At 43.8% G+C, this 23,122-nt stretch overlaps 1 protein-coding gene across 11 annotated transcripts in view; it reads right to left on the reverse strand.

Moving 5' to 3' along the window:
• The window catches only part of NUBPL (nucleotide binding protein like), a 256,910-nt gene that overhangs the window by 56,025 nt on the left and 177,763 nt on the right, over positions 1-23,122 (reverse strand). For all 11 annotated transcript variants that reach the window (XM_025202457.1, XM_025202466.1, XM_025202456.1 and 8 more), the window contains one exon: positions 881-966. In XM_025202457.1, the coding sequence (XP_025058242.1) occupies positions 881-966 (86 nt within the window). The remainder of the gene's footprint in view (positions 1-880; positions 967-23,122) is intronic.

The raw sequence follows: 23,122 nt of genomic DNA on the forward strand, positions 1-23,122 counted from the left end.
TGACAAGAAATGCAAAACCTGCCAACACATCTCTACCACCCCCACAATTACTACACCCCACAACAGAGCCATCAGCATTCCTGGATCTTACAGCTGCACCTCCACAAATGTAATATATCTCATCCAATGCACCAAATGCCCTGATGGAAAATACGTAGAAGAGACCAAACAACTACTGCGCTCCAGAATGAATGCGCACCAGAAATCTATCAAAGACAGAAACACCCAATTACCGGTGGGTGCACATTTCTCACAAGAAAACCACTTTCTCTCCAATCTCTCAGTCCTGATCCTCAAAGGAAACTTACAAAACACATCCCACAGACGAGCCTATGAACTCCACTTCATCAACCTCCTGGATACTAAAAACCATGGACTAAATGTAGACATTGGATTTATGACACATTATAACCCGCCTGACATCTGACTCCCCAGGTATCTCTCCACTATTCATCCCCCTTCTCCCCCCGCCCCGCTCCCTCCCAGCCTGTCTCTCACCCATTGACTCCTCAATCTACCTGTCTTGTATGCATACCAGCCCAGCCTCTGGCTTCTTCACTTTTCATTCCATCCAGGAAGAGCACACACAAACTGCTGAAACTTCCTTAGCCTGACGAAGGGTTTTTGAACCCGAAAGCTTGCTTAATAATTGTTTTCCAACTATTTAAGTTGGTCTAATAAAATATATCAGATTCACCCCTTGTCTGCCTATGTCCTTAGACCAACACGGCTACAATCTACAACCCTGTAATTATTTTTAAGCACCTTACTGACCTAAGATTCTGAAATTAAGTGATCCCTCAGATAAATTCACATGAGTCTAGGGTTTAGAAACATCACATTAGAAAATAACAATTAGTATTTCTTTGTAAAGGCTTACAGGCACATGGACTTTTCGAAACATCTCAGCTCCTTTGCGTGCATCCAATAAAGCAATGTCTTGTGGAGTGGAAACAATTACAGCTCCTGGGAACACAAAAACAGTGAAACACTATTAAAACTAATATTGAAAATGATATTACTAATTATTTTGAGAATTTTATTACAGTGAAAATAAAGTTTCATGTTTATACCAAGAAAATTACATGAAACAATAAAAATGACGCTGAAAAATTTATTTCTCAATTTTGAACTGCCTACTTCCAATGTTCCCCCAAAATACATTATTTTCCTACTATTATTGTTCTAAATAAACAATCATTTCTATTTCCTTTAGTAGCACTATTGTACTTACCTGACTATGAATAGAAAACGTCCAGGTACTTGCACATGACAAAAGTGCAATATTTGTCTTGTTTCCTCATGTGGTTGTTCCCAAATAATTTTATAGGGTTTTTTTTATTCCCAGTTAGAGTTTTATATTACAATATTTTTGCATATTTGTATTTTTACTTTAGGTGTACCAACATTAGCAACATTTTCTTAATCAAGGAACAAATGAAAAAGAAATCCCCTGCTCATTCCTCCAGTGGTGTGTATGGAAACAAATGAACATTAAAAATCTAGTTTGTTTATACCCATTGTAACAATTTACATCTTAAGTTTTTTAACATTGACATATATTAATAAAAATTAAGGGCATACACAGAACAGAACATTTACCGTGTAATCAAATGAAAAGCTGCCAAAATACTAAAACTGCCCTTGTAATGAATGACAAACGCAGTAAATAATTTATTGATAGGGGACCCTAAAAGTGTTCTAAATATTTAAAGTTACATACATGATCTAAAACAGTGGTCACCAACCAGTGGATCTCGATCCACTGGTAGATCTCGGAGCCTCTTGGAGTTGATCCAAGGCTGAGTGCCCACTTGCGTGCATGTGCACGCCCCAGCCCAGCAAGTCAATCCGTGGGGGAGGGAAGGGGCAGGGGCTAGATCGAGGTCCCTGCAATGAAGGACAATGCTGCAGAGACAGGAGCAGGGTTCAGTTGAGTAGGGTCTTGGCCAGGTGGGACTTAGCTGCTGGGGAGGCACGTCCCCAAATAATTTTTTCTCCCTCTGCCTCGATCTGCGCCCCCCCCTCCCCCCATGCTTCTCTCCCCACAGACTTACCTGCCGGGCGGGGAGTGCTGGTGGCACACGGTAGATCTTGGGTTGCTTTTAAATGCCAAAGGTGATCTACTTAAAAAGGCTGAAGACCACTGATCTAAAACCAAGTTTCTTACCTGGCTGGCAAGCTATGAATAGAAATGTAAGTACTTCTTCCTAGTGCACCTTTTGCTCAACATGATTAGAGTGTGTAAGCAAACCAAAGCCAGCATCAGCAATCTGACTTAGTATTCCAGGGACACCTTAATTTTACAATGAATTGACTCCATTTCATATTCCTCATCCATACCTGTCACAAACAAATTGGTACTCACCTACTATGCTTAGACCAAACTATAAGACCAATAGTGTCAGTTTTTTGTTTATACTATTCTTTTAATTTATTCTTTATTGTTTTCACTACTCTCTTACCATACTGGCTCAGTTGTGTCCTATAGATATACATTTAAAAGGGGCCAATATATAGCCGCCTCTGCAATACTCTCTTTCCACCTGCCAGGCCCATTACTATGAGATTAGCTTGAATGGAAAATGGGAAGACTGAGGAGTAACATAACTTTCTCCTTAGAGTCCTAAATATTTGCCCAGAAGATACTGTTGCACCAAGATATATTCTTTCTGCTGAACAGCTTAGTCTGAAGAGGTTGTGAGGAGATTTAAAAATCAGGGCATTTTAGGGTTGCCATATTTTCAGTTCCAAAAAAGGGGACATCTGTTGTGTGGGGTGGGAGGGGGGATATGACTGTAGGAGGGCAGTGATATGGCAGTGCCCTGCCCCTGCTCATTCTGTTGCCCCTTGCTTCCAAGCCACAGCAACTCCAGCCCTGCTGCTGTCCTTCACTCCCAACCCACAGATCTAAGCCCTGCCAGTGCCCCTCACTCCCAAACATAAGCAGAGGGAGACATTTTTTTTTGTGGGGACCTGGGCACGTACATACACGCACCCCTCCCCTGGCAGGAAAGTCTGCAGGGGGAGAGAAAAGGGCCATGGGAGTGGGGAGGGAGTGAGCCTGGGACCAGGCAGGGATTGGTTAAGGAGTGGAGCTGAGCCGGGCCCAGGATCAGGGATGGGGTCCAATGTGCCCATGCAGCCACCCCTTCCCCCATGCCTGGGGTCATTGCCTGCCATTGCGCCGTTGCCTGGAGCCCTCCGCGCCAATGAATCCACCACCCCCCAGCCCTGCACTGGCCCCGGCTGCCTCCCCACACTGGCCCCAGCCCCACACGACCTGGGGGGGCCGAGAGCCGGGGGCTACAGCCGGGCCAGCCTCAGCTGTGCCACCGGGCCAGAGGGGATAGAGTCCCCAGGACCCCTGTGCCCACCCCGCCCCGAGTCATCGTTGCTCTCCAGGGGGTACAGGAAGGGGGTGGTGGCTCCCACTGCTGCATGTATCCCAGGAGTACATAGGGGGCATGTGTTCCTGGATCTGCACAGGGCAGGGCAGGGAGCTGCTGTGGGCTGGGGCACAGGCTATGCCGGGCTCTTCCCAGCCTGTCGTCCCCCACTACCCCCCAAGGCCGGGCACGGCTCAGCGCAGCCCTGGCCTCAGCCCACAACAGCAGCCTGCCCTGCCCTGCCCAGTGCAGATCTGGGGGCACATGCTCCTCATGCCTCCCAGGGTATGGGTAGCAGCAGGAGCTGCATCCCCTGGATGAGCCTCTCATGGATCATTCCTGCGCCCCACCAGCTGTGCAGCACCTGCCCCTCCCCTAATCCCAGCCCCACTCCCTCCCCACCCCTGCTGCGTCAGAAGCCCTTGGCTGGGTTGCCTTACGGCCCTAACAAAGCCCCGCCTTTGTGGGGGGCTAAGTCCCATTAGCCCCCCACTTCCACCACCTATGCTCCCAAACCACAGTACCCTGGGCCATGCTAGTTCCCCTCACTCACGACCAGCAGCTCCCTCCTCCCCCCAGCCCTGCTGGAGGGGGCTCAGCTGCCCCCATCCTGACCAGGCCAGAGCACGGTGGCTTGGAGCGAATCCAGCTCTGGTGCAGGCTGGAGGGAAGAGGAAGGGAGGCTTGTGACACCCTCCATCCTGGGCTGGGGTTGCTGCATCATGCCAGGAGGCCTGGCCATGGCCCACCTCCCCCTTTTCCTGCCCCCTGCAGCATCTCCTGGCCCTACAAGCATGGGCATTGGGTCCTGTGCTGCCAGCCCAGCCATGGCCCTCAAAAGACCCCCTCACCCTCTCCACTTGCTGGAGGGGGCAGGCAACCTCCCTTGTCCTCCTGCCCTGCTGCAGCCTCAGCCCCAGCCCCAGAATCCAGACTTACCTGTGAGCAGCTCCCTGCCTACAATTGCCCCTCCCCCTGCTCCCACCAGCAAAACAAAGTAAAAACCCATACATTTGCTCAGATTTGAAAAACCCACCCAGAGATAGGAGGACTCAAAAAGAGGTCATGTCCGGGAAAACCTGGATATATGGTAACCATACTCTGACAGCACAGTACCAAAGAAGATGCTCTGTCCCTGAGTTTAAATACCACAGACCAGATCTGCTATGGAGACGATGGGCCCCTGCACACAAAGCCCTGACCTCAAGATTTAGGATGAATATTTATGGCCTTTTCCATGGGAGGAGAGCATATACCACTGATGGGTTTGGTGTGGGAATATGTGGTGGGGAAGTTTTCCTTTACTGCCTTCTCTTTTATAATGGGAAAGAAGCTTGTAGCATAATATTTTTTTCCTAACTGATTTGACTTTTTTTCCACTGGCAAACACTGATATTTTTTTCCAGTTTCTTCATCAACCCAAAGTAATATAAATTTGCTTTGTTTACCTCCTTTGGCAAAATCACTGAGGAAAATACAGCTTTCCACCACCAATTCTCCCCTCCCTGACCATATAATAATTATAAGTACTGTAGTAACACAAAAAATTGGTCTCATAGAACTAGTTTACACAGGAGGGGGATTTTAGTTACACTGTTTACTTACATAGAGCACACCCCAAATAAAACATGCACCATGTTTTTGAAAGGCAGAATGTAGAAAAAAAAGACTTTTTTTTTAGACTTATGGTCAACTGTATGACATAGATTAAGTTCTCTAGGAAATAAAGGCTGCTGACAGATGTGGGGGGGGGGGGGGGGGGAAGAGGTCCTGCACTTTACCAGAAGCAGCAGTACTTTAATTTGACCCAGCTATGCAGTATCTGTATAGTTTGGGCATTATGGCAGGGCTTTTTAGAGCTTTTATCTAATAGCTGATTCAATCAGCTATTAGATAAAAGTGCCAAAAAAACCCCAATGAAGTGCCTGGTCTATACAGATGTTGGGTGAACCGGGTCCAAATAACACAAAGCCTCTTCTCCGTATGTGCTGGCCTCGGTGCAGGGGCATGGGAAGTTTAAAGTAAAGTACAGTTTTGGGGCTTTTTTTATATCTGTAAGCAGCCAAAGTGTCCAGGAAGTGTGGCATTAGAAAATTCCTGGTATGGCAGACTATCTTTTATGATGCCACACTTCCTGGACATTCTACATTTCAGGGAAGATTTCCTGTATGTTACACAAGGTTAGGTCCCAGATCTTTGCAAAGGGCAATAGCAAAACTCTCACTTCTTTACTGCAAGTTATTCTTTATATAAGTCCCTATAAATAAAATGTTGTTTCCACATCACAAGCTGCATCCAGATACTAACAGTAGCTCATTTGCTACTTCGGGCACATATTACAGTGCTCAGCCAAAAGCTATGGCCGCGAGGGGTTAACACAAGACTCTGCCCTTTCAGTTTGCTGAACAGAGAAGCAGCAGCAGCTGTCCTGGCAGCTGAACGGCATGCGGGTGTCTCCAGGAGTGTTCCTTTATCAGTGAAGAAAACAACATCCCCACTTAAATCATGCACCCCAATTTTGGGGTGCTGATTCTAGCAAAAAATGTGTATGATGTGTGTGAGAAAATAAGGCACTGTAGTCTGGCAAAGGTTTATCCTGAGATTCTAAAGCAATTCCCTACTTAACACTGTCTTTATTATTAGATCCCATTTTCTTCTAAACTGAAATGTAAAGCTAGGCTTTTCCCCTATTATTTTGAAGCATAAAGCAAAATTCTCCATCAAGCACTACATATCAAAAATGCCTGATATAAACATAAGAATTTAGATAAGCTATTTGTTTTGGGGGGTTTGGGGGTTTTTTTGGGGGGGTAGGTTGCTCTCTTTTACTGGAGGAGAATCCAAGGCAATTTTGAATGTACCTGATATTACAGTATAAACATATTTCTACTCTTAAAAGTGGCATACTTTGTATTAGGGTTCCATATTTAAATGATTTAGTTAATAATTCAGAATTGATTAATATAAGCTATAGCCACATTAGAGTATTGCAAAGTTTGTGTCATAGATGTTTATAAGTTACTTTTTTTCTTATTAGATTATTTAAGAATATACAAAACGTATAAAATACTCATTCATTATTTATTGATACGTTACTAATGAATAGGTAAACTTTACCTGGAATTGTAACAATAAAAGGTGGCACTGCATAAGTGCAGTTCTGGTCACATGACTCTTTAACTTCCATACAAGACACTGTGCCCGCCTCCATTCGATTAGGCACTCCCGTGAGAGCTTAGCCCGGACTCTGGACTGCGCCTGTCCAGGGCTCGTGGGTAGACCCCACAGGCTACCCCTGCTGACGTCAGGGGGTCCCCTTAACTCGCCCGCCATGACTTGGAATGTTGCTTCAGCGGAGGGGCTCCCCTTCGGGGCAGCCTCCAGGGGCGTCACGCCTCCCGGCGGGCACTCACGGGCCTCCGACCTCCCCTACACCCCGGCCACTCGCCACCTTGGGTTGCGATCTTCAGGCCCCTTTGGCGTTCTCAGCTCTTCCCCAGTCACCGCCCATGGCTTGCCAGCTGTGTGTCTGAATCTTCGGGCCTTGGCGTATGGTCCTCGGCGTCCTCAGACCTGGTCCCTCCGATCCGACACCCTACCACCCTAAACTAATCACACTGTGACGTGACGTGCCAATCCCACCACTGTGGCAATTAATGCCCTTAGCTACTGGACCAGGAGGCCCCGAAGGGTGCCTCTGGTCTATGGGCCGCGTGGAATCCCCTGGGACCAGGTTCCACAGGTCCGGCGGCTCACCCCACTCGGGTATTGAGTCCCCGCCTTTCCCTAAGGCCACAGTGGGCCCCGTAGGTCACCTGTCCAGTCCCCTTTTTGGGTCTTCGGCCGCTCTCCGGCACGGCCCGCTGAGGCCCCGTTGGCCACGCCCCCGTTACCTCCTCTCCTCACATCTGCTGCCAATCTCTCCACTGGTGCTGCTGCCGGGTCTCCCACGGGTGCTGTTGCTGTGGCCTCCGCCGGCTCCCTCGCCAGTATGACTCCCAGCTTTGCTGCCGCCCCTACTGACGATGTCGCTGCCGGCTTTCCTGCCGGCTCCACTGTCGGCGTTACTGCCGGCTTCCCTGCCGGCTCTGTTGTCAGCGTCATGGCCGACTCCATCAGAGCCTGTCCTGGCTCCGCCCCCAACTTTCCATGCTGCCGGGTGCGGCAGCTGAGCCCCTCCGGGGGAGGGCTCTCCCCTCAAGCCTCTGCTCGTCAGCTGCCCCGCCGCATCGTCAGAGCTGCTTTTTATCTCTGCCGGGCGGTGTCTCCCGCCCACGCTGCTTGGCCGCAGCTAAATATACGTGCAGCTAATCACCCGCAATGGCGGTTTCGCCACGCACATCTCCTCCGGCTCTTCGGGCTCTGCAAGAGGTAAGTGGGGCTCTCCTTTGGCCTGGGGCCCTCCTGCAACCCCAGCTCCCCTGGGACAACACACAAATGTAGAGACAGAACTGGAAGAAACTTTCTGGGTCAATGAGTCCAAAGCCCTGCTACTGACTCATCATATAATCCCATTCATGCATTTGGTAAGCTCCATCTTGAAACTGGTTAGGTTTTTTGCCTCCACTTAAACTAACAGAAGGCTGCTTGAGAACCTCTCACTTGTGATGGCTACAATCTTTTTCTAATTTCTGGTCTACATATGTTCAAAAGAAGTTTATTCCAACACTGTACTTTAGCTTAAATATTACTACTACTTCCCTGGTGCTTACTTTCCCATCTGCATTGTACTTATTGATAGTAATCATAGTAGCCCAAAGGTTTTATTTTCTGGGACTAAACAAGGCTTTCCATTTCTCTGTACAATAATGGAGTAATGGAAATGGATCTTCCCCACTGAATATACCTTGCCTGATTTTTAGGTTTGTATTTACCTTTTGCAAAATTGGATCACACAGGTGGTGCACCGTCATTCTGTGATCAACTAACATACCTTGGTCTTTCTTTTTTTGTTTCCAAATGATAAGCTATAAATTCATAGCAGAAATCCTTGTTATTAGCTCTAAGTATATGACATTGTCCTTTGTATACTTTTAAATGTCATCCTATTTCTATTACTTCAGTCCTGAGGATCATCCTGTAGTATATTCCATGCATATCAACACTGTCTTCCAACTCCGTGTTTGTCAACACATTTCATACATTCAATCTCCCTTTTGTACAATAGTTGTGACCTGTTTATAAGGTTTTTGTTTATTTGAACTGCTAGGCTACCAAACTCAACTAGGCCTCTGAGAATCAGTGCTTTGAGCTGCACTCTCTCTTTCCCACATTTCAACAGTAGCGACAAAGTCCATGCAGACCAGATCAGGAATATGAGCCACTACATTTTCTTCAAAATGGTTGGACAGGTAACTGATCTATTGATGTACACTCCCACTTCGATCTGTTGACTCCACAGGGTTTAACGCAGTATGATGCAGGAAAACGTAATTGTGGTTAGTGAACTAAACAAGAAGGTGTGATATTTACAGCCACTTTTCAGAATGGACCACATTCAGGCTGATTAACTGAACAAACAAGAAGTTGAGCAGACCATAAAGCTATCATAGCATATATTGAAATATGCTTTGTATTTTAAGTATACATTCATATGTAGAACAATTCTTATGCTTGGATCATATTAAGGACACCTAAAGTTAAACCTACTGAGACTTTAGTGGCTTCACTACTTGGTTGTTGCCTTTCCTTTTGGTAAATGTGTTGTATGTTTGGCTGAAAAAAGATATGTGTTGTGCTAATGCATATTATTATATACTTTATATATCTTATTTATTATTGTGTATTAGTTTACTATTTTACCATTTCATTGACATAAAATAAACAAAAAGAACTAACAGTAATTAATCTAATGGTTCCATTTTGTTCAGTTCCAGAGAGTTGACCCACTAAAGTATGATGTTTATACATTATGCTGTCACTTTAATGTTGACTTCTGAATCTGAAGCTAATACTGGCACTGAAAAAGCACCATGCAGTTTCTTCATAAAGAAAGATTACCTGAATACATTTCTGTTATTAAGGGCAAGGTTTCAAGTCAAAAGTTGTCACAGTATGAGGTCTTGTATTCAACCAAATTTTTGGCAACCTAATGAAGTAAGGGAACATGCAGAATAGAAAGTTCTGAAGAATGAGGGTACTAAGGTGACCTTCATCTCTCCACAATCCTGTCTGTGGACAGACAGGAGCATTCCTGGAAGTAACCACATCCGGGCCCTATATTTTCACATCTGAATCCACTTTTCCATTACATGAATTTCAAGCTTATAGATAAGATTTTCAGGTTATAGGTATTCTAGCAAATATTTCCATGCTGCAACCACTCTGAACTGCTTCCTACCATAATGAGTTTTTTGTTATTTTGCAGATTTAACAAGAGGACAGATGAGCTGTCTGATTCTGTGGTAGTAAAGTCCTGAAAGAACAAAGGCCCTTTATCTTCTCTGCTAGAGTTACAGTTGGCAATGATCACTGTGTTATTGAAGGTGTTGAAAAAATTATTTTCCAATAACCTGTGCTTCGGGTTTCATGGAAATGGAGGGCAGGATAGGACACTACTTGGACTTCTACTTCTAGAAACTTTTGGTTTCTCTGATAAACAGTATAAGCTAACTATTGCTTCAAAAGAAACATTATTATGACCTTTGTTAGAGGCCACTGTCTGATGCTAATAATAGACATGATTATGGGTCAAACATTGCATCTTTCCTTTTTTGTATAACATTGTGGAGAAAAGGCTATGGCACTCTCAAAGTGTCTGAATGTCTTTGATACCATTGCCAATCTGATTATTGGCTTAAATATGGCACATGGACTGTACTGATCATGTTAATTAATGAGCTCTTGGCAACAGAGGATGCTGCTTTATTAGATTTATCAGCTGTTTTTGATATACTATTGATCTTGAAGGTGTTGTTCATTTGCCTACACACTTTTGTGTGAACAGGGAAGCTGCTCTCCAGTGATTTTTTAAATTTCTCTGGCAGAGATCTCAACAGATAGCAATCATCTGTTTCTATTCCCAGGCAAAGGAAGCCATTTTACCATGGCTTCTGTTCAGTATACATAGGAGGCCCACTGAAGGAAACATGGGGTACAGTGTTTTTTCAGGGATAATCAGTTGCATATCTTTACCTTGTCTAGCTTGGACTGCAATTAAGTGCCACAGCCAAATTTAGACTGAAGCAGAGACTAGATTATAGATGACAGTGAGCTGGCTGAAACACAATCCAGACAAGACTGAGGTGAAGATGAAGAGGTAGTGGAAGGAGCTAGATGGGAGATGCAATTTTAATTCCTTTGATTAAGCAAAATTTACTGTTATTTATCAGGGCTTGCTTGATAGAAAAGATCATAATCCTTTTCAGTTCCTCGTCCCATGTGCTGTTGGGTCTGGCTGAGCAGGGAAGGTGTTTTCCTCATCCAGCCAGATCTGAGGCATGGGCTTGGCAGAACAAAGCAAGAGCCACAGAAGTAATAGATGTCCTCCACAATAAAGTGTACTACCACCTTTTGTTGCACCACTGATTCTCCTTTCAGTGTGGTGCAACAAAGAGTATCAACATCTATTTGCTCAGGATTTGTGCCCATCATAAAAATGAGACATCAGGCAACTTCTGTTTCTACTCTAAGACTTTGGAAGTTTTTTCCTCTTGGCCTGAACTAACTTGGAATTGGTGACTTTTTGAGTATGCCACAAAGTTATGCAACCCTGTTTAACATAGATTTTTGAGAGGAACTAATGTTATATTTCTGAAATGATAAATGAGAAGAAAGGGGCTATTCTAGAAGCCTGCTTAATTCTTGAGCAGTTATTGGGCATTATGTTGTAATATTAATTAACTGTTAGAGTGTACAGTTCCTTGGTACTTGTGCATTTTTTTAGAACTAAAAAATATATAAACAAAAAATAGTTACTGTCAGGGAGGCATTCTTTCTAACCCACACCCAACCCACAACACTGCTTCACCAATCATGAAGGCTTGAATGTCCATTTTTGAATTGGACCAGAGGAGATCTCCTCTGTTTGCAGAATGGCTATAGTTGGTTTGTTTGGTTTTTCATTTTAAGAAGAGACAGTACTTCTAGGAGTTCCACAACCCAAAGAGATCAAAGTGTGGGGAAGGTTGATTTCAACACAGAAACACAACATATTTACTTGAATATAAGATGACCCTGAATATAAGATGACCCCCTCCCCCCCCCAAATAATTAGATTTTTTTTTAATGGAAAGTGTATACATTTGTTATAGTTTTCCAGGTGTAGAATCTAATGATTGGAGGTTTTCCTTGATTTTCCCCCTTCCACTACTACAGCAGGGAAAATAAATCTGGGGGAGCCCTGTCTGGTGATGTTTGCCAGACATTTAAGCCTACTCAAGAAACAGGAATCATTGGAAATGGGAAAGAAAGGCACAGCTCAGCTGACAAGTGAAGAGGAACTTAAAATGTAGTCAACATAGCAGCTCATCATTACTTGAAAGAGCCAACGCTGAAGGGAAGTAAAACTTATGGAAACTACTCTACATCTCATTCAGATGGGCTGCACTATCACTATGTTTGCCAATATGGGCCATGTGTTTTGTTGCCATGCTCAGTATCAGCTGTATTTCAATTTCAAAGGTAGTTTCCATTACTGAGCACATGCTGCTTCCAGCAGCAGTTTAATGATAGACAATGCATTTAATAAGGTTTCCTTGTATACAAATAGAAGATGAGAAGCGTTCCCTGCCCCCCAGTTGAGGGAAAAACCTCATCTTATATTTGAGTAAATATAGTATATTTCATTTGGAAAAGAAAGCACAGCTCAGTTGCTTCCAAACACCATTCTGATCCTTAGTATTTTTAAAGCATTTATTTTGTCAGCCTTTGAGAAAGTGACTTTAGGAGAGGATGTAGTACCATTAATCATATGAGTTTCTTTCATCTTTTGTAATTGTCAAACCAACACTATGCTCATTTATTCTTCCCACTCAAAATAATTGGTCTACAAATGTAGCCATCACAGTTGATCTAGTACTTATCATGTATTTATGCCTCTGTTGCAGCATTCACACAAAACCTCAGATTTCAAAGCCAGTATTGTGCGGGCCGGGAGCAATCCGAGGCCCGTTTTTCGCGCGGCGGGCTGTGGCCAGCAGCCCGGACACACCGGGTCGGGGAAGGCAGGCGGCACGCTAGAATTAGGCACGGACGCTTAATGGTTGTTTAAGATTGTTTACTTACACCGTAGATGGTCGCGGTGCAGGCTGGAAAGCTTCCAGGAATACTTCGCTTAAATCCTAGTTTTAGGACTCGGACAGAGCTCTGGATTCACTCACAATTCACTCACACAAAGTTTGCTAGGCTCCGTGGAACTTTGAGGGCAGGGAAGGGTACGTCGAGGGATCGTTCGACGACGGGGAGAGGCGAGAGGCTGATCAGACCCCTGTTGCCTTCTTGATATTCACGCTGGGTCCAATAGGCTCTGCAGCGCTTAGAGATCTTCACGAGATGTTAAGTCTCCTCCTCCTGATGTTCGTGGAGTCCTCCAACTTGGGCGGAAACCACTCAAGCCTCTTATACGGCTAGCAAGCCAATCGCTAGCCGCCATGTAGGAATAATTTAGAACTGACCAATAGTGGGGCACGAATTTAAATACAAATGGCGGGAACTCCTTGCAACGTGCATTTCTGTGCTGCAACGAAGAAATGCACCCTGCAAAGAAAGCTACAAATTGTGGGAAAATAATTTAGCAGTGCCGAAGCACACACAAACAAAAATCACACCCTTGGGTTGCGACAAGTATAAAATGCAACTGTTTCCAAAACTTAGCTACTATTTGTCAGGACTGATAAGATTTAAAGAAGCCTCATTGAATGCTCAGCTGATACCCAAAATGAGTATTAAATCAATCTCTGTGTGCCATCCAAGACTTGCTTATATTTAAATTTATACTGAAAAATTTTTGAGCCACTCATGCATAAACTCATATTGTATGTGGGTCAATAAATTACATGTATAATGTCTGCTGAAGACAAAAGCCTCAGACAAATACTAAAATGTTCAAAATGAGACAACCCCAGGAAATAATCTCCATTCTTCAACCATCACCTAGACTATTCCTGATAACAGAAATAGATTATTTTATTTTGCTTTGCTCCCCGCAGGGCCCCAGCCCCTCCACACCAGGCCTCAGAACCACCCCCACAAGGCTCACAGTTCACCCCCGCAGCAGCAGCAGCTGTTGGGTGCTCAGGGCCCACTGTGGCCAGAGGCCCCAGCTACCTCAAACCCAGCGCCACCTGTGCCGCTTGTTGCAGGTGTGGCACGCATGGGGCTGCATGCCTTTAGGCAGCCCCAGGCTGCTCAGGCTGTCACCTGGGCCCCCGTGCCGCTCAAAGGGACCAGGTGTTACGCTGGCCTGGATCCTACCTCTGGTGGGAGAGCTGCCATACCCACGGTGTGTGTGTGGAGAAAGTACACAGCGGGACCCAGGCCAGCATAGCCCATTAGTACGCCTTTGCACAAGGCTGGGAGGTGTGGCTCTGGGATGCGTGGCTCTTGTACAAAGGCATGTTAGCTGCACAGCCCCAGGCTCAGTTGGGTCAGCACAGCATGTTTTCCATGAGGCTCAGGCAGCAACGCGCCATGGCTTGTTGTAGGCACAGTTTCGTAGCCATGCATTATTGCCTGAGCCTCATGGAAAATGCGCCCAGTACAACCTGGCCCGGGCCATGCAGCTAAAGCACCTTTGCACAGGAGCCATGCATCCCAGAACCATGCCTCCCAGTCCTGTGCAAAGATGAGCTAGTGGGCCACGCTGGGCCAGGTCCTGTTGCGCACTTTGCGGAGTGGCTCAAGCATGGGTCACCGCATGCCTGCCTCCCCACCTGCCCCGTGGCGCCGGTGGCAGCAGCCAACATGGCTGTGGCCCTGCTGCAGACACAGCCAGCGGCAACATGGTGCTGTGTGACCCAGGCTCTGTACATGCTGAATGGATCACAGCCCAAACTCCTTTGAGACACCGCAAGAGGCACATGCAGGCTCATCTGGACACACCCACTGAGGGGTTTATTCAAACAACTGATACTTCTGGTTTATGTGGACTAGCGTGCTAATGAATGATCAGGAACTACTCTTGAAGCAAGAGACACTCCGTAATACTCTAGCTAAGGATAGAGTAGCTAAGGCTCTAGTCTGTACAAGAGACATGAATTTGCATAAAAGTATGATTCTGGGTAATAATATTTTTCAGAAGTTCTATATTTGATACTTTAATTATTAATTACAACTTGCATATTATGTCTATTAAATTAACAAAGACTGGAGGAGGCTGAAGGGCTATCTAGACCAATCCTGTGTACAGATACAGGATTTGCTACATCTAAAACTATCCCAAATACACGTCAACCCAGTCTCTTCTCACAAACTTCCAATGGATAGGTTCTGCAGCTTCTCCACTACATTGTTCTATTGTTCTTATCATTAGAAAGTTTCCCCTGAGAACCGACCTAAATCTGTTTTGCTGTACTTCAAACCCATTGCCTTATGTGATACCCTCTGTAGCATGTGAAAACCATTTTTCATTTTCTTCACTGCAGCCTTTCAAATATTTGAAAGCCATCACGTCTTCCCTTAATTTCCTTTTCTCCAGACTGTGCACGCGGTATCTGCTTCTTTCAACCTTTCCTTATACAGCTTGCATACCAACCCCTTTATCATCTTCATCTCTTGTCTCTGGAACCTCTCCAGTTTCTCAACATCCATCTTAATAACAATCTTCTTCCCTAACCCAGTCCTCTTACATACATATCCCTGGATACTCTCCCAAGAGATTAAACAAACCACACACTACTGTTGTCACTTTCCAACAACAGTAGATCCTTCTCCACAGTGTTGAATAGAGAAAAAAAAATGTCAAGAGTTTTTGCTTTGTATTTATTAAAAACAAACGGAATGGTTGTGTTCCAAAATAAATGTGTGTAATGCAGCCACTATCAAATCCCCACCTCCCCTATAAATTAAAATTCTGCTGAACATCTAAACATTATAGCATGATGATACATCAAAGGCCCTAATAACAGGCAGTCCAGCTAATTGCCAACTAGGCTATACCTGCCTGGGGCTTTGATTGCCATCCCTATCCCAGCTGATGATTCCAGCTGGCCACTGTCTGGGCCTCCTGACTGGCTGCTGAGAAAGCAGCTTCTCCATTTAGCTCCAGCTGTGGAAACAGATTTGAAACTGCCAGACTAGCCAACAGTTCTGATTAAAGTCTGCTTTGGTAAGCTTCCCTGTTGCTGTGCTGTCTAGCATCCCTTGTTCTTGACCCTGCTTGGCTCTATTCTTGGACTCTGGCTGGTGGATTTTCCCTTTGATCTGGTAACTTGGCACCTGGTTCCTGGTCCTTAGACTGCCTGTGTTTTTGGATCTGGTAAGTTAGTCTCAGCTTCCTGAACCTTGACTGGGTCTGTGTTTATGGACTCTGTCCCAAGGTTTCCCCCTTGGATCTGATACCCTGACTCTCAACCCAGGGCTCAGCCCATGTTTTAGACTATGCCCTTGGCTCCTGCCTTCCTTCAGTGGCCTAACCACTAGGCAAAAGTACCTATGATCCAATCCATTTCATAATATAGCAAATGAGCCACAAAAGGTATTATACACCATTATGTGCAACATCTTTGTGACTAATGTGTATCATACCCTAAATTGAATGTGTGACATGTTGAGGCTGACTCATGATAGATCCTGATGCTCTGCTGAGCATAGGGATCCAGTGTGGGAAAATTCTAAGATATGCATCATAGCCATGCCCTACCCAATTAATGGAACTGGGCTGGGGGCAGCATAGGGTCCCAGACCCACCACCCTTGCCTGATCCTTGGAGAAAGATGGTGAGGGAGCATCATAACCCCAACATCGGGGATCATCTTCCCAGTATCATTTCACTATACCCCCCAAACCTTGAAAAAGTGGCTATGCAGCTGGAAGCCCCAGTTGCATGGCCAATTCTTTTAAGTTCATGAGATGCCCGTGGAAGCAGCAACAGGGGAGCTGGGAACTCCCAGCTGCTTGCGCCCTGCACCGTGGGTCCCAGTGCATGGGAAACTTTAAACAGTGCACCTACAGCTCGGCTGCAGCTATGCTGTTCAAAACTCCATGGGCACTCAGACCCAAATACATATGATGATTTCATAGAAACTATATTTTTGTTTATATTACTGGTCTCATATTGAATTATCTTAATGTAACTACCTTTTACAATTCTGTTTGTGATTCAGGCTTTCATATGTTGCCTGTGAAAAATTCAATAAAATATTTCCGTTTTTAAAAAACAGGGGTATTTGAAAGGAAGCTGAAGTACCTAGGGCATTGAAAAGAGAAAATATAGAGCCTTTCACCTTCACGTTACCAATATAAATCCAGCCCTGGCCAAACCTCATTACTGTGCCATTTAATGGCTGTTCAGTGAGATGTGAAATTAGTTGGCTGTCTCAGTCCATTTCTCAGTGGACAGGTATGTATTTCTAATGTGACCATCACCATGAAGTGATATGACAAAGTCTGTAGGGTCAAATGACACCAATGATACCTGTCTTGCATCTGTTCTGTCAATAAAGAGAGAATGTCAGTCTTCAGAGCTGTCAATCTGTCACATTTCATTAACACTAATTCTATTTCAGATTTAATAAAAGGGGGAAATACAGGCCATCTAGTGTAGCTTATAAAACAAACTTCATAATTCAAACTCTCCACCAGGAAGAAAAGTTTGTATTAGGGCTCTATATCCTCCTTGTTTTCAGGTATCCAGTTCCTGGTATCCTTGCAGCCCTGGCTTTCACTGTTAAATGGGGTGAGCACTATAGTAAAAAGAGGGGCTAGTAACTAGTTCTCATCATTATAATCAATATATATTGAAATATAGAAGTTAATACCATTTCTCTTTCTGCATGATTTATTCTTTTGTATCTAATTTGCTACAGTTCATTTATATACATAAATGTATAAACTGCATTTCGACTAGGCTAGAACATATACAAATTATGAATGATTCAAAAACCTTATCCCTCACATTTCATTACATCTATACAAAACAGCTTACAATTTAATGCTGCACACAAAAATGTCATCTGAACCCACTTCCCAAAAAAACAATGACAGACGTGTTAAGAAACCCCAGGCTGCCCAGACCATGTGCATTCAACATATGTGGCCAGATACCTCCCTCTGCTTATTCCCATTCCAACACGTGAAATGGGAAAACAAGGAACAGGTAAGAAACAAAAGAAAATAAATTAAAAGGGATCGTAATCAGCAGTTTTCAATCTAGATGGACCCAGGAATCTACTCATCCTGTGCCCCCTACTGGAAAACACACTGGATGTGAAAGAAAAGAGTACTTGGTAAAACAAAAAAATAAATCGGTTTTATCTTGCTATAATTGGTTCAATGGTTTTGTTTTGTTTGAAGAGTTATTTATAGCATGAAAAAAATTGCAGAAGATTAAAGAATCATGCTAAACTGTGTGTATCCTCATTAAAATGTGAAGCATAGTTAAAAAAACAAACTCTCTTCCCTAAACCCATAAAAGAAACTAGGAGAAACAGAGAGACTGAACAACCACTGTTTACTGCCTTTAATCGAAAGAATTGGAGAAAGATTTTTTTTTTTTCAAATGACACGTATGAGTTATAATTAAAATGTATTCAGTTCCTTTAAGTAAGATTTGCTTTTTCTGGATCACTTCAATGTTACTTCAGATGTTCTATTCCTTATCCATTTGTGCATTGCTCCAACTTCCCTGTTTTATTTAAAGAATAATCTTAGTGTTAAACTGAAAATAATTCTTCCAAAAGAATAAAAAACGAAGTTCCTCCCTTCCCCTCAAAATGTTGCAACTCTATATTTTCTCATTTCATCTAAGCAACTCTAAAACAAGCAATCTTTGAAAGTATTTGTGTGTGTCCCTCTCATGCAATCCTGGACACAGGCAAATGACTGAGATGTGCAATAATGTGGGGAAGTTTCTCCAATCTATAAATTTCTTCCAAGGGAAATTGAAAGTTTCTATAAACTGCCTGTTCCAAGATATCTGCAGACAGATTTAATGCAACAAATGTAATTCAAATACTACATCATGACTTCATGCAAAAAAGACTTGTCAATGCACATTTAAATTCGGTAAACTAATTTATATGCTGACCTTGAGAGAAAGGATATAAGAAATTATACTATTAGCACCATCACAATCCAGAATACTCTCAAGAGAAACACAAATTTCAAGAAAATTAGAGAAGCATCTAGGGATGGGAAACAACAGATGCTTTCAGTAAAGAAAGCAAGGAAACACCCAACCAAAAAGTAATCAGAGATAAAGATGGTACCCAGGAGAAAGCAGCAAAATTTTGTAGGCAACTCCACAGGATTTTGTCTAGACACATAATATTGTCTCCAAACTTCTTGCTATCAAAAGTAGTGAAGAAAGTAAAAATATGTTAAAGAAAAATAAAAGGTCTGCCAAGTTGATAGGATAACAGTGGCAAGAATGAAAGAAAAATGCACTGTCACCAAAAACATAATACACAAAGGCTCTTTTAGCCTGACTGAAAACTATAAGCAGCATGCAACCAAAAAATTCTGGACAAAAGGATAGAGCGTTATAAATCACTGTAATTCATCTAACCAATGAGGATCCAGGGAACTATCAATCTAATCACTACTCATCTGTACATTCATTTTCACCAAAAGCACAATAAACTTATTATTGCATGGTATTTCAGTCATGCTAGAATGAACTCCAACAGACACTATATCAACTGTTATTGGGAGAGACAAATATGAACTGTTACTGCTGCTGAACTAAACGTATATTATGGTTAATATTATTATAGTCAATACTACGTTAAAAGTGGCTGCTACTGCTATCTCTGAGTTGAAGCTAAAATGTCTTCCTCAACTCAGCCTAAAAGTTACAAACCTTAAACTCAAAATAAAGGCTCACACTCATAATGAGAGGATATTGTATAACCAGCAATTACCACTTTTAGCTGACCTAGAAAGAAACAAAGAAAATGAGTCTGTCCCCATTTTTGTGTCATTATGCTTGAAGGACGCCTGGAATTTTCTGAAGTTTTTATAGTTTTCTCTTCTGGGTATTTTACGTTAGAAATTACAACCTTGCCTTCTTCACTGTAGTGGAAAATTTTAAGGACATTTAGGAGAATAAGGCCTCTTTTTTATAAGAACCATAGATCCTGTGAAAGTGAAAACTAATTAATAGAACTAAAGTAATTTTCATTCAGACTTTTTAAGCAGTGGGCCTGATGTTTTCAGTATATCACACTGACGTGATCTCTAATGCCAGCATAAAACTATCATAGACAAGAAAATCCAACATATTTTGCTTCCTTTCTGTTTGTAAACATCTTTATAATTAATACTAACTTATAAAGTCAAAAGAAATCCTCTGTTAGAGTTAATTCACTGACAAAATGCTTTGCTTATGCATAATGGATAGGGACCTACCAACGTCACAATTTCATGAATTTTGCAGAAACCACGAATTTGGTAGGTCCCCTGTGAAAAGGCCTGGTCTCTGTGAAAAAGTGGGAAAATGGCCAGCAAGCAGAGTGGGAGGGCAGTGTTAGGGTTAGGGTTAAACAGAGGCAGGAAGCCCTGGCATCCTGAAATATGGAGGGGGAAGGAGAAGGGAGGGAGATTTTCATGGTGGTGCACAGTGGGACCCCCATGCCTCTGATTGGCTGAGACACCCCGGGGGTCTCGCCTCTCCCTGGAGATTGACAAGCAACCATCTGTCAATCTTTGGGGAGGGGCAGGACTTAATTATGGAGGTTACCAGGTTGACTTCATTTAACAATCATCCCAGTTCCTCCAATGAACTACAGTTACTATTTGCTACTGTTAGCAGAGTTAAATGCTGGAGAGTAGGATCCCTCTGGACACGACCAGAGCTGCGGTTGAGCCCAGATCTATGAAAAAGCGTACTTGTTACCTAAGAGCAGTGGTTCTTAACCAGAGTAATGCAGCACCCTTTAATGGTGCTGCATTACCTGGCCCGTGTGAGGAGGCAAGTGTTTTCCTCTCCACCTGACACCCTGTGCCCAACACCAAACCTCTTCAAGACCCGAAGGTCTATAAGAATCTCCAACAGGGTCTCCATGAAAAGCTCTCTGCTTTGTCCACAAATGAAGGCAACACTGAGGAACTGTAGGCGGGATTTAAAACTGCTGTCCACATGGCCTGTGCTGAATCTCTTGGCTATACCAGCCATCGACACCAACACTGGTTCAATAAGAGTGACATGGAGATCCAAGCTCTCCTCGACCACAAGAGAAGGACCCTTCTGCTCGACAAGATGAAACCTCATCTCAGCCCCTCAAAGTCAAAGCTCAAAGGAGCATCTGGGAAATGAAAAATCAGTGGTGGCAAGAGAAACCCAAGGAGATCCAGCTCTGTGCTGACAAACATGACATGTATTGCTTTTTCCAGGTAATAAAAGCCATCTACAGACCAAGTCCCCACACTCCTACTTTCCTTCAATCGCAGGATGGATTGATGCTCTTCAAAGACAGTGAATGTATCCAAGCTAGATGGAAAGAGCATTTTGAGGCACTCCTATGAACCATGAGTCAACTGTGGCAGATGCCATCATCAAGTGCATTTACCAACACCCTGAAGGGGATCCCTCACCAACCCTTGCCAATCCTCTTATCCTAGAAGTCTGGCATGCCCTCAAGGAAACCAAGAAAAACAAGACTACTGGACTGGATAGCATACCTACTGAAATCTACATGGCTGGTGGCAAGAAATTGGGACTCCATGAATTTATTCTTTGAATCCGGAACAATGAAGAGATCTCTGGGGACCTGAGGAATGCCAACATCATGACTATCTTCAAGAAAGGAGATAAGTCTGTGTATGGGAATGATCAAGTTATCACCCTCCTTTCCACAGCAGAGAGAATCCTCACCTTCATCCTCCTAAATCATCTTCTACCTCTTGCTGAGGAAGCCCTGCTGGAAACTCAGTGTGGTTTCAGACTGTTCTGTGGGGCAACTGACATGATCTTTGTAGCCTGCTGTATCCAAGAAAAGTGTCAGGAACAACACCCAGACCCAAGTATGGCCTTCACCAACCTTACTAAAGCCTTTGATTCCATCAATCACAAAGCCTTGTGGGAAGTACTGGCCAGATTTGGATGTCCTAAAAAAGTACATCAAGGTCCTGAGGCTTCTTCACAACTACATGACTATGACCACTCTTTGTAGTAATCAGAGACCAATCTATTTGTCAACCAAACTGGGGTCAAGCAAAGATGCATCATCACCCCAACTCTGTTCTCCATTTTTTGAAAGTCGTCCTGGTTCTCATTCCCGCCTTCCTTCCAGAATTGACTTAGAATGCAAAATGAATGGAGGATTCTTCAATCTGGGTAGTTTTTTCTTGAAGACCAAAGTACTTGAAACAATCTTCCTTGACCTCCAATGTGCTGATGACTGCACCATCCTTGTACACTCCACACCATGTTGAATCTTTTTGAAGAAACCTGAACTTTGGGCCTCTCTCTCAATATTGAGAAGACTAAAGTGCTCTATCAGCCTGCTCCAGGCCATGAATATGACCCTCCTCTCCAACTTACCATCGAGGGAAAGACCCTGGAGGTAGTTGAGAACTTACACTAATTCAGTAGTATCCTCAGAGAGTGAATATTGATGAAGAGAACCAACATAGGATGTAGTATGCAAGTGCCTCATTTGGGGAATTGCTTCAGCATGTTTTAATTCATTGCAATCTCTGGAAAGACACAAGAGTCAAGTCTACAATGCAGTCATCACCCTCCCCCAAGAGATGTGAAATGTGGGTGACCTGTCATCATCTTAAGTGCCTGAACAGGCATCACCAACAGTGCCTCCAGAAAATCCTCCATATGAAATAGGAAAATTGCCACACAAATACCAGCATCCTTGCTGATACCAAAGTTACCAGCACTGATTCGATGATCCTCACGAACCAACTTTACTGGACAGAATATTGCATGTGGATGTCTAATTCTCAACTCCCTAAATGAGTGCTCTACTGCCAGTAACAGCCTGGGTTCTCACAATGGCCAGAAGTAACACTACAAGGACACATTGAAGGCATACCCCAAGAAAACGGATGCTGACATCACAAAGGAGCTGACTGCCAACCGACTCCAATGGCACCGCATCCTGAACATTGAGAGGTAAAGCCTCTTGCCCTTGAAGCAGAGAGCAGAGAGTGGAGGAAGTAAAAGGAGAGGAATCCCAGCCTGCAGCCAATTTTCCTCTGTGGAAAGACCTGCAACTTCTGTGGATGGATCTGTGGCTCAAGGATTGGATTCTTAAGTTATCTCAAGACCCATCAGTAAGCTGTGGTAGAGATCATCCTCAAATTGAAGGATCATCACCACAGATGGCACCCTGCACCCATCATGCCTGTGGCTGCTCTTCTGGGGACTGCCACCACTGCTGCTCGAGCAGCTGGTAAGAGCGGTGCCTTGAGGCTAAAAGGTTGAGAATTACCACATTTAAAGAAATACTATGGGTTTTTTCCTTAGGAGAAGGAGCTGTATCTTGGGAACCAATACCTCAAATAACTCCAAATTTGGACCATTAAACCTACCCCAATCCACTTCTATGGCTTTGTGTTCAAAGTAAATGGGGGTGAGGGGGAAAGGACTGACTCAGTAAGTTGTAAATCACACCTCTAAT

This window comes from Alligator sinensis, unplaced genomic scaffold (assembly GCF_000455745.1).
Source record: "Alligator sinensis unplaced genomic scaffold, ASM45574v1 scaffold720_1, whole genome shotgun sequence".
Taxonomy (NCBI): Eukaryota; Metazoa; Chordata; order Crocodylia; family Alligatoridae; genus Alligator; species Alligator sinensis.